Source organism: Balaenoptera borealis (genome assembly GCF_965194805.1).
Source record: "Balaenoptera borealis genome assembly, chromosome: 5".
NCBI classification, from domain to species: Eukaryota; Metazoa; Chordata; class Mammalia; order Artiodactyla; family Balaenopteridae; genus Balaenoptera; species Balaenoptera borealis.
The window spans coordinates 72212063-72224907 of NC_138862.1; the positions used below are offsets into that span (position 1 = coordinate 72212063).

Below are 12845 nucleotides of genomic sequence, written 5' to 3' on the forward strand. Positions count from 1 at the left end.
AAAAAAGAGGGAGACGACTCAAATCAATGAAATTAGAAATGAAAAAGGAGAACTTAGACACCACAGAAATACAAAGCATCCTAAGAGACTACTACAAGCAACTCTATGCCAATAAAATGGGCAACCTGGAAGAAATGGACAAATTCATAGAAAAGTATAACCTTCCAAGACTGAACCAGGAAGAAACAGAAAATATGAACAGACCAATCACAAGCAATGAAATTGAAACTGTGATTAAAATTCTTCCAACAACAAAAGTCCAGGACCAGATGGCTTTACAGGTGAATTCTATCAAACATTTAGAGAAGAGCTAACACCCATCCTTCTCAAACTCTTCCAAAAAATTGCAGAGGAAGGAACACTCACAAACTCATTCTATGAGGCCACCATCACCCTGATACCAAAACCAGACAAAGACACTACAAAAAAAGAAAATTACAGACCAATATCACTGATGAATATAGATGCAAAAATCCTCAACAAAATACTAGCAAATAGAATCCAACAACACATTAAAAGGATCATACACCATGATCAAGTGGGATTTATCCCAGGGATGCAAGGATTCTTAAATATATGCAAATCAATCAATGTGATACACCATATTAACAAATTGAAGAATAAAAACCATATGATCATCTCAACAGATGCAGAAAAGGCTTTTGACAAAATTCAACACCATTTATGATGAAAACTCTCCAGAAAGTGGGCATAGAGGGAACCTACCTCAACATAATAAAGGCCATATACGACAAACCCACAGCAAACATCATTCTCAATGGTGAAAAACTGAAAGCATTTCCTCTAAAATCAGGAACAAGACAAGGATGTCCACTCTCACCACTATTATTCAACATAGTTTTGGAAGTCCTAGCCACGGCAATCAGAGAAGAAAAAGAAATAAAAGGAATACAAATTGGAAAAGAAGAAGTAAAACTGTCACTGTTTGCAGATGACATGTTACTATACATAGAGAATCCTAAAGATGCTACCAGAAAACTACTAGAGCTAATCAATGAAGTTGGTAAAGTTGCAGGATACAAAATTAATGCACAGAAATCTCTTGCATTCCTATACACTAATGATGAAAAATCTGAAAGAGAAATTAAGGAAACACTCCCATTTACCATTGCAACAAAAAGAATAAATTACCAAGGAATAAACCTTCGTAGGGAGACAAAAGACCTGTATGCAGAAAACTATAAGACACTGATGAAAGAAATTAAAGATGATACCAACAGCTGGAGAGATATACAATGTTCTTGGATTGGAAGAATCAATATTGTGAATATGACTATACTACCCAAAGCAATCTACAGATTCAGTGCACTCCCTATCAAATTACCAGTGGCATTTTTCACAGAATTAGAACAAAAAAATCTTAAAATTTGTATGGAGACACAAAAGACCCCAAATAGTCAAAGCAGTCTTGAGGGAAAAAAACAGAGTTGGAGGAATCAGACTCCCTGACTTCAGACTACACTACAAAGCTTCAGTAATCAAGACAATATGGTACTGGCACAAGAACAGAAATATAGATCAATGGAACAGGATAGAAAGCCCAGAGATAAAGCCACACACCTATGGTCAACTAATCTATGACAAAAGAGGCAAGGATATACAATGGAGAAAAGACAGTCTCTTCAACAAGTGGTGCTGGGAAAACTGGACAGCTACATGTAAAAAAATGAAATCAGAACACCATACACAAAAATGAACTCGAAATGGATTAGAGACCTAAATTTAAGACCAGACACTATAAAACTCTTAGAGGAAAACATAGGAAGAACAGTCTTTGACATAAATCACAGCAAGATCTTTTTTGATCCACCTCCTAAGGTAATGGAAATAAAAACAAAAATAAACAAATGGGACTTAATGAAACTTAAAAGCTTTTGCAAAGCAAAGGAAACTACAAACAAGACAAAAAGACAACCCTCAGAATGGGAGAAAATATGTGCAAACCGAATCAACGGACAAAGGATTAATCTCCAAAATATATAAACAGCTCAAGCAGCTCAATATTAAAAAAACAAACAACCCAATCCAAAAATGGGCAGAAGACCTAAATAGACATTTGTCCAAGGAAGACATACAGATGGCCAAGAAGCACATGAAAAGCTGCTCAACATCACTAATTATTAGAGAAATGCAAATCAAAACTACAGTGAGGTATCACCTCACACCAGTTAGAATGGGCATCATCAGAAAATCTACAAACAGCAAATGCTGGAGAGGCTGTGGAGAAAAGGGACCCCTCTTGCACTGGTGGTGAGAATGTAAAGTGATACAGCCACTATAGAGAACAGTATGGAGGTTCCTTAAAAAACTAAAAATAGAAGTACCATATGACCCAGCAATCCCACTAACTGGGCATATACTCAGAGAAAACCATAATTCAAAAAGACACATGCACCCCAATGTTCATTGCAGCACTATTTACAATAGCCAAGACATGGAAGCAACCCAGATGCCCATTGACAGAGAAATGGATAAAGAAGGTATGGTACGTATATACAATGGAATATTACTCAGCCATAAAAAGGAACGAAATTGGGTCATTTGTAGAGATGTGGATGGATCTAGAGACTGTCATACAGAGTGAAGTAAGTCAGAAAGAGAAAAACAAATATAGTATATTAACACATATATGTGGAACCTAGAAAAATGGTACAGATGAACCGGTTTGCAGGGCAGAAATAGAGATACAGATGTAGAGAACAAACATATGGACACCAAGGGGGGAAAAGTGGCAGGGTGGGTGGTGGTGGTGGGATGAATTGGGAGATTGGGATTGACATATATACATTAAGATGTATAAAACAGATAACTAATAAGAACCTGCTGTATAAAAAATAAATAAAATAAAATAGAAAAATTTTTTAAAAAATGTCTTGCTGTTTCCAATGGGGTTTTTTAGTGGTTTGGCTAAGATATATCTTTATGGAGATCCTAGTGTTGTATCTCTCTTATTCTTCTAAAGCCGAGTAAATGTGAATTATAACATTAAATGTTAAAAAAAAAAAGAAAAAGAAAAAGCCAATCTCAAAAGCAGTACGAAAATTTTGGGGACACTTTACTTATTCTTGGCCCATACCCTCCTCAGCATACTGGCAGTCTTTAAGAGGGAAACCCACGTTCTCAGATTGGGACACTGGTTCCTGGTTTGGAGGGAAATGAGCAGACTCAGGGCAAGATACATGCTCAGAAAACATCTGAGAAGACCCTAAGCTTTCACCTTGGGCTGATCCCAGGCTCAATTCAAGGCTGGCTAAGCGTTGAAGGACAGCCTGGGCACCAAGACAATGTGCCAAGACAGAGAAGTGTTTCTTTGTTTTGTTTCTTTTTCTTGTTTTTTCAGCTCCTGACATTCAAAGAAATCTGTCAAAACACTAACCAAACACAAACTAAGATAAAGACTTGGTGACCACACACATTAAGGAATACAGTCTTTGCAAAAATAGTTTGGGAAACTCAGTAACAAATGGCCTATTATAGCCTTCAACAATCAAAAAAATGGTAAACCCCAGGGAAAGGGAAGAATATGCTTCCCAGAGTTACCACATTGTAATATTCAAATGTTCAATTTTCTCCAAAAAACCAACCACAAGGCATACTAAGAAAGAAAGTTTGGACAATTCAAAGGAACAAAATAAACGAACAGAAACCATCCCTAAGGAAGTCTAGACATCAGACTTACTAAACAAAAACTTAAAAATAACTGTCTTATCAACAAATGGCACCAGGAAAACGAGATATCCACATGTAAAAGAATGAAGTTGGACCTTTCCCTCACACCATATACAAAAATCAACTCAAAATGGGTTAAAAACTTAGGGACTTCCCTGGCAGTCCACTGGTTAAGACTCTGCGCTTCCAATGAAGGGGCGCAGGTTCAATCCCTGGTCAGGGAACTAAGATCCCACATGCTGCATAGCACGGGTTGGGGAGGGGGGGCGGTAAAAAAAGGATATACAACCCAGTAAGAAAAAAATGAGCCTGAGATCTGAACAGACACTTTACCAAAAGATACAGACAGCAAAAAAGCACATGAAAAGATGCTCATATCAAAACTTGTCAGATTGCAAATTTTAAATACACTCAGTTACTGCACATTAATTATACTTCAACAAAGCTATAATTATATTTCAATAAAGCCATGACATTTAAAAAAATAAACTTAAATAGCACTCACAAAAAAGCAAACAGATGTGCTCACGTGACATGCAATGGCTTGGACTGACTACAGATAATAACACTGTGTATCATGAAGGCTGATTTTAAAGAATGACATTATGATGGACTCTAATGTTAGTTTCCTATTTCACATCCAGTCTTCTTTGCTTCCTTATTAAAAGAACCTCAACTGTGTACAAGAAAATGTGTCCAGCTAAAACAAGCAGAACTCTTATCTGTGGCTGTTTTACCTTTGGAATAGAGACACCACCCCCTTCCTCCTTGTCCATGCTGAAGACGGGAGCACAGCATCTGTACTGTGACCATGAGGACAAAAGCCAATACTAAGGATGGAGGGGGAAAAAAAGGGGAGGAACCTGGTTCCTTGATGACATCCACATGAGTCAAGTCCTAGACTGCTTGCCTCTGAACTTCTTGTTGAGAAAAGATGTCTTCCTTGTTTAAGCCATTATTTGTTGCTGTGTCTCTTGCACAGAGTTGATCAAAATTTGTTACATTCAGAGAATTTAGTTCAGAAGTGGGGTCTGAGGTACTAGTCACCCAAATAAGCCCTATGTAACTGTCCAATTTTATGGTCCCACTCTTTTCCCTACTAAGTCCCTTAACTTTTACAAGAGATCTAGTGAGGTTTTAAACTCAATTTATGTTGTTAATTCATCAACTCACAAGCTCAGGCTCTGGTTTTTGACAGTATCAGCCTATGTCTGCAAAAGATGAGAAAACTCTCTTAGGGAAATCACAGAAACTTCCTGGGTTTTGTAATGCCTTAAGAAAGAATTCTACTTACGTAAAACTTCTGAGTAATGGAGGGGGGGAAGAAAAGAAATCTATACAAACCCTTGGCAAGCACCCATAGCCTCTCCTTAAATGGGCACTTTATTCTAGGTAATAACTTAAGGAACTGTTTCATCACTGCATGATATTGGACTGCTAAAGTCACATCCTCTGTAACTAATTTTATCCTCACTGCCATCAAACCCAAACAGTTCCTACAATCAATGTGAGATTCCCATATCTTTGAAGGTCTCCTACTTGCAACTAATCTTGCTATCAATTATCAAATAGGTCTGCCTAGTAATAGCATATTATAGAAATTAAATATAGAAATAATCTTTGGGTGGGCCTGAGACCCAGGTCTTAAAGGTATGTAATCAGCAATAATGCCCAATTACAGCATAAGAGTTGTTCTAGCAAAAATACCATTTCCGCTGCTGCTTAGACCTGGATTCCAACAGTCCAAGCAGTGCTGCCCCTGAAGAAGTGGGTTTCTCTGTTACCAGGCTTGCTGATCAGTCTTCCTGCTCACTGCTACATAGTCACATTGTTTACTTCTAACTCCAGGTCTTAGGTCACATGCCTGACCCTAGGAGATGGGAAGAATGAATCCTGTAATTTCATTGAGAAGAGAGAACCCTTACGTAGGAAACTATCAAAATGTAAGATGTTGTGCAGCCACAAATTGTAACTGTCCACCACTTACATTGTTATCTTTACCATCTTAACCTCAAACATTTTACACAAGACACTTCTACACAGTGACAGTTAACTGCCCATCACCACTTTTTAGTCATACTTACTGAACGGCCACCTAAAACTACATATAAAGCACCTGAAGAAAACAGGGGAAAAGTTTCATGACACGGGATTTAGCAATGATTTCTTGGATATAACACCAAAAGCACAAGTAACAAAAGTAAAAACAGACAAATGGGACTACATCAAACTTAAAATACTTCTGTGCATCAAAGGACGCAATCAATAAAGTGAAATGGCAACCTATGGAATGAGAAAATATTTGCAAATCATATCTGATAAGGGGTTAACTCCATAATATATTAGGAACACTAACAACTCAATAACAAAAAACCAAATACCCGATTAAAAAATGAGCGAAGGACTTAAATAAACATCTTTCCAAAGATATGCAATGGCGAATAAGCACATGAAAAGATGCTCAAAATCATTAGTCATTAGGGAAATGCAAATCAAAACCACAATGGGATAGCATCTCCCACCTACTAGGATGGCTGTGTCAAACAAACAAAACAAAACCATAAAGTAACAAATGCTGACAAAGATATTCTAAAAAGGAACCCTTGCACACTGCTGGTGGGAGTGTTTAAGATTGCACAGCTGCTATGGAAGAGTATATCAGTTCCTCAAAAAATTAAACATAGAATTACCATATGATCCAACAGTTCCTTTCTGGGTACATACCCAAAAGAGTTGAAAGCCGGGATACAGACCCTTGTACACCAATGTTCATAGCAGCATTATTCACAATAGCCAAAAGGTGGAAGCCAAAGATGGAAGTAACCCAAAGATCCATTGACAGATGAATGCAAAAACAAAGCATGGTAAATACATACAATGAAATATTATTTAGCCATAGAAAGGAATGAAATTCTGACACATGCTACAACATGGATGAACTCTGACATTATGCTAAGTGAAAGAAGGTGGTGATCATTTTGTAGTGTATAAAAATATCAAATCACTGCCGTACACCTGATACCAATACTGTAAGTCAATTATACTTCAATTTTTAAAAAAATTGCCAAATTGCCCTCCTGGAAAAAAGAAAGAGAGAGAGAGGAGAGAAGGGAAGGGAGGAAAGGAAAGGAAAGGAAGGAAGAAAGAAGTCAGGTACAAAAGCACAAACAGCTACCATGATTCTACTTATATGAGGTACCCAAAGTAGTCAAATTCATAGAGGCAGGAAGTAACAATGGTGGTTGCCACGGGCTGGAGGAAGAGGGAATTGGGGAATTATTGTTTAGTGGGTATGGAGTTTCAGTTTGGGAAGATGAAAAAGTTCTGGAAAGGGATGGTGGTGATGGTTGCACACCTAAAAATGGTTAAAATGGTAAACTTTGTTATGTATACTTTACCACAATTTAAAAAACACAGTAAGCTACACTTAACACCTCCTAGGATGGCTATAAAAAAATTTAAAAAAAACCAAAAAAAACCCCCAGAAAATAACAAGTGTTGGTTAGGATGCGCAGAAATTGGAACCATTACACATTGTGGTGGGACTGTAAAATGGTGCAGACCTGTGGAAAAGTTTGACAGTTTCTCAAAAAGCTAAACATAGAATTACCACATGATCCAGCAATTCCACTCCTAGATATATACACAAAAGAAATGAAAACATATTCAAACAAATACTTGTACATGAACATTCGCATCAGCACTGTTCAAATAGCCAAAAGATGAAAACTACCCAAATGTCCATCAACGGATGAATGAAAAAAATATATCCATAAAATTATTCAGCCCTAAAAAGGAAAAAAGTACTGATATAACCTTGTATGACCTTTGGAAACATTATGCTAAGTTAAAGAAGCCAGACACAATAGATCACATACTGAATGAACACACTTATATGAAAAATCTAGAACAAGCAAATTCATAGAGATTAGAAACTCCGGAAAGGGGGAGGGGAGGGGAAGAATGGGGAGTCATTGCTTAATGGTTAAAGAGTCTGGGGTAATGAAAAAGTTTTGGAAACACAGTGGTGATGGCTGCAAAACATTGTGAATGTAATTAACAACACTGAACTGTACACTTAAAAATGGTCAAAACGGCAAACTTTATTTACCACAATAAAAAGAATTCCAAAATAAGGCAAGTAGAGCATAAGCACCACATTCAAAGCCTAAACGTGAAACATCGTACGACTTATTGATCACGTGAGTGATCAGGCTGCTAGAGTCCAGTGTTCAGTTTGGAGCATAATGCATAGTCCATACTGTGGAGAGCTATGAATAAAAATGGATGAACTAGATGGAACTGGCCACAGAAAGCTATTTTAGGCTCCCTGTGTAACAGGGAAGAGGCAAATCTGACTACATATAGGATCTGTTTCTTTTACTTTAACCTTCGCTTCCTGTTGCTTTTGTTCACTAAAAGGATACTGTCTACACATAATGGCTTGCCTAGGGGAACCCTGCCCCTCTGCCTGAATGTTAAACCAAAGGGCCTTTGCTCAAGGAAACATCTGGGATATTTGCAAAATTTATGGGCTTTTTACTTTACTTCCTCATCTCCTCCCCCTCTCTGTGCTATAAAAGAAACTGGCATCCAAACCCGGTAAGATGGTTATTTTGAGACTTTAGTCGGCTATCTCCTCGGTCTGCCGATAAACTCGCATTCCTTGCCTCAACACCTCGTCTCCGATTTATTGGCCTGTCGCCAGGGAGCAGAGAGAGCTTGGACTCGGTAACAGTTGCAAGCTGAAAAAGTAAATGAATGGCGATGAACAGGCAAGTAAGTTAGAGAAAGTAATTTAAAGTGAAAAAAAAATATTAACACAAGAATCCAGTAGTTTCCTTACTTCTGCTGTTGCTATACTACACTATTGGTCATCTGTGACTATTTATATAACTTTTCACATGACTGAAGACTGTAGCAGGCAATTCTTTTGTTCTGGGTTTTTTCTTTTCATTTTTAATCCAGCAAATATCAATTGAACACAGCCTGCGCTGTGACAATGAACAAAATCGTGCCACTGACCTTAATCAACATTTTGGGACCCATAAAACCCAAATACCCCTGAAAAATTTAGACAAACACTAACTGGGCTTTCTGTTTTATTCTTTAAAAAAATGGATTAGGGGCTTCCCTGGTGGCGCAGTGGTTAAGAATCTGCCTGTCAATGCAGGGGACACGGGTTCGATCCCTGGTCCGCAAGATCCCACATGCCGCGGAGCAACGAAGGCCGTGCGCCACAACTACTGAGTCTGTGCTCTAGAGTCGGTGAGCCACAACTACTGAGCCGGCGTGCCGCAACTACTGAAGCCCGTGCGCCTGGAGCCCGGGCTCCGCAACGAGAAGCTACTGCAATGAGAAGCCCGTGCACCGCAACAAAGAGCAGCCCCCGCTCGCGGCAACTAGAGAAAGCCCACACGCAGCCACGAAGACCCAACGCAGCCAAAAAACAATTAATTAATTAATTTTAAAAAATGGATTAGTGGTGATTGGCTTTTAAAAGGATATTTGTCTTTAGACAACAAACGCGCTGGGTTTTACTCACCAATTTCCTCTGATTCTTGCCCAGAGGCTCTAAGCTTGCATTCCTCTGGATAGTGTTTTTGAATTATCTCCCACAGTTCCGTATTGACAAGAGAATTTGTTCGGGTATGGTACCGAGTCCACGAAGAGACCCGGCGGCGACAGAAGGGACAGCACAAATTTGCCTTTTCGACAGTCGATTGGAAGCATGGTTTACAGAGAGTGTGGTTACAAGGGAGTGTCACAGGCTCAATTAGGATTTCCACACAGATCTGGCACTGGCATTCCAACAGGGAAGGGATGGCGTCTTTGGGTACAGCCATTTTAATATGCTAATAAGGCATATTCAACATCAACACCTGAAACAGAAAGAATCGTATTTCCAGCTCAAGTAAGAAAGAAGCAAATTAACAGTTTTGTGTTTAAATATTATGCCCAGCAGCCTACCAGAATTCAGAGATTGGGAGCATCAAACGTCTTGAAGTAAAAAGATGTTCTGCTGGCCAGGTAAACAGTACGACCCTGGAAGGCGGTGTGCTTGTCCATGTTTTAAGACAAACATCCGGAAAGAAAACAAATGAACCTTGGCTGCTCCCAGGCATTAACAACCGCTGCGGCAGGGCGGACGGTGGGCTCTGGCTCTCTGGCGCCACAGGAGGCTCGCATCAAGTTCCCCTCCTCCCTCTTACCAGGTGAGGATGCTCTCTTAGTTCCGGGCAGCCAAGCCCGAGGCTGCCGAGGCGCGCAGCCGCCAGGCCACCGCTCGAGGAAGAACGCTGCTTCCGCCCGGATGCCGGGCTCTGCTGGAGCGGGACTCCAGTTTTACCGCTGCTGTGGGGCCGCGAGCGAGCACCTCCCGGGGCTCTGAGCCCACCCCTCGCCTTTCTTCGGTCAGCCAAAAAGCCTAATCTTGGCTGCAGTGCTATAGCAAACCGACAAGGGCTAGTGACGTCACAGCTGCCCGCCAAAACGGCCCCTCCCACCTTAGAGAACCTACCAAGAACAGAGACAGCTAACGTTCGGCCGGGTGGGACTTCCGGACCTGCGCGCGCCGCCCGCCCCGCCCCCGGGAGAGGGCCCTCCCCTTGCGTCGCAACCTCTGCGGCTCAGCTTTTCCCGCGTGATTCTTTCTCCCGGAGGCTGCGGAAGCGTGGTAGTGTCGCAAGGTTACTCTCTAGGCAGAAAATGGGAAACCTCAAAACAAGCTAAAAACCGAACAGTAATTTTAAAAATCCTTTCCTCAGTACTCCTCAGAATACCCTTCTGTTTCCGTTAATTTGTAACTAAGCCTCTTAGGTCGCTTTCCAAAGTTCTTGGAAAAGCATCTCCGAGAGAGGCTGTGGTCAGAGAATCCACAAACTTGCTGCAGTTTAACAGGCACTTGGGAAGCAAACTTTGGTGCTGCTGCCACGATCCTGGGGCTTACTACTTTAGTGTTAAGTTTCAGTCTAGAGCAATCAAAATTACAAAGGAAGTCAAAAGGAAAATATTTTATCTTTTTATGCTTTTGGAATAAGTTTTTCTACTTTGGTATTGAGTTCTTTTACTGACAACTGATCCTACTGAATTGAGTTGTATGAAAAAGTAGATTTTGGCTAAGAAAACGGTGGGGATTATATAAAGACTGTGATCTCTAGTACTTAAGAACCAAGCCTCATAGAGACAAAGTAGAGTTATTATTTAATGGATATAGAGTTTCAGTTTTACAGGTTCTGGAGACGGATGGTGGTGGTGGTTGCACAATTGTATGAATGTAAATATTTAATACTGCTGAACTGTACACCTAGAAATGGTTAAGGTGGTTTTCACTACTGCACTTGACTGGTCTTAAAAAAATAATAAAAAATTTTAAAAATGGTTAAGGTGGTGAATTTTATGTTATGTGTGTTTTACCACAATTTTAAAATTTTTGGAAAAAAAAACAGGTCTGAGTTTTCTGAGGAAATGCTAAATAGCTGTGGGCGAAGAGAAAAGAAAGTCACTGCTTGTAAATAGTCGTTAAGGTCTTTTGGGTTTGCTGAGGTCATTTACGTGCTGGAGATGAGTGGTTTCCAGATGAAGGCAAAACTAGGAGGTGTGGATCCTTTCTAGAGAGCTTTGGAAGTTTCGTTTTTTTTTAACGCGGGTTCAAAAAACTGGTTGTCATCCAGTTGTCCATAGTATCAATCCCTTAGCCTGGAATTCCAGGCTCCCTAATGTGATCCCAACCTCCTTTTCCTGTGGAATCTCCTATTATTCTTTTAAACATTCAGTTATGATCTATTCACTGTCATACAAATCTTGTGTATTGGGGCCATTGCTTGAAATCTCAGTTCATCCTAAATGAGTTGCTTCGTGGCTTTGCCTCCTTCAAGGATCAGTTCAAGGCACTTCCTCTAGGAGATATTTCTCCACCACACAATGATACCCCTCCTCTGAACTCCTCATTTGTATATTGCCTAGTGATTATGGTTTTTATTGTAATCTTATTTTAACTCTTGCATTTTGATTTCTATTTTCCGGTACCTGTGTCTTGTGTAATGGATACATTTTATGTGCTTCCTCAGATTTCCCTGGCCTCGTTTACTTTGTGGGCCCATAGTCCTTTCCTGTGCCTGGGGCTGACCAGTTGCATTTCTGGAATCTCTGGCTTCTCCTGCCACTTCTGGGATTCTGTGAAACACTGCACTGAACAATGCAGTCACTGGCTTCCCAGTGGCTGCTAGGAGGGCTTAGATGATGCATCCTGGAAGTATGAGGGGGTCACTCCCCACAGAGCCAATTTTGACCAATTGAAAACCGTAGACTTTGTGAGCACAACAGAGAAATTTTCCTTCCTTCTTCCTATTGAAACCAAGCCCCTCTAAAATCGAGTTTCCCTGCCAAGTTTATGATTAACCTCTCTGTGTAAAACTTTATTCCCTTTTTTGTTCCAGTAAGATTGAGGAGTATCAAAGAAAAGGGGGGATTGAAACCAAGCAGGACCCTGCAGGGCCCTCCCGGCTACAAAGGCCCCTCCATGTCTCCTGTTTCTTGTAGGAAACAAAGGCTTTTGTTTCCTAGCCCTTCCCTGAGTTCCAAAGAGCAGACTCAAGCAGTTACAAATTAGGGAAGGGAGGAAATGCAGAAGCAAAGGAGAAGCAGCCAAATAGAAAAATTAATAATAGGTTAAACAATACTTCAGTGATAAAACAGTCCTAGTTCCTTCTCAAGGGATGTACACAACAATCTGATGTATATCTTTGAGTTGTTCTGCAGAAATTAAGGCTCACCCCACCCAGGTGGAGGATGGTGACTACATGCTGATCACAAGCACTAGACCCTAAACGGGTAGAAATCGGTTGATGATTAAGATTCCGGAAACATCACCCTATTACCTCAGAACCAACCAATCAAAAGAAAGTCCGTGAGCTGCAACCCTCACAACAAAAGTTGCCTTTAAAACCCTTCTCTGGAAGCTACAGAGGAGTTCCTGTCATCTTTCCAGCACTAGCTGTCCGTTCTCTTTGCTTGGTGCCCTGCAATAAACGCTGCACTTTCCTTCAACACACCCCCATGTCAGTAGGTTGGCTTTGCTGCATGGCAGGCAAACAGACCAAGTTTGGTTCAGTAACACTTCCAACACATGGTTACTCTCTCTCTCTTTTTTTGGG

The 12845-nt window shown here is 40.3% G+C and overlaps 1 protein-coding gene across 3 annotated transcripts in view; it reads right to left on the bottom strand.

The window, feature by feature from the left end:
• Positions 1 to 12720, bottom strand: part of RNF168 (ring finger protein 168) — a 54642-nt gene extending 41922 nt beyond the window's left edge. The window contains exons 1-2 of one of the 3 annotated variants that reach the window (XM_082393277.1): positions 9903 to 12720; positions 9236 to 9572 (exon numbers count right to left, since the gene is read on the bottom strand). In XM_082393277.1, coding sequence (XP_082249403.1) covers positions 9236 to 9536 — 301 coding nt within the window. In that variant the 5' untranslated portion in view covers positions 9537 to 9572; positions 9903 to 12720. Of the gene's footprint in view, positions 1 to 9235; positions 9573 to 9660 lie in introns of all 3 variants that reach the window. The other 2 variants (XM_082393276.1, XM_082393278.1) reach the window with 2 other exon arrangements.
• Positions 12721 to 12845: the final 125 nt, after the last annotated feature.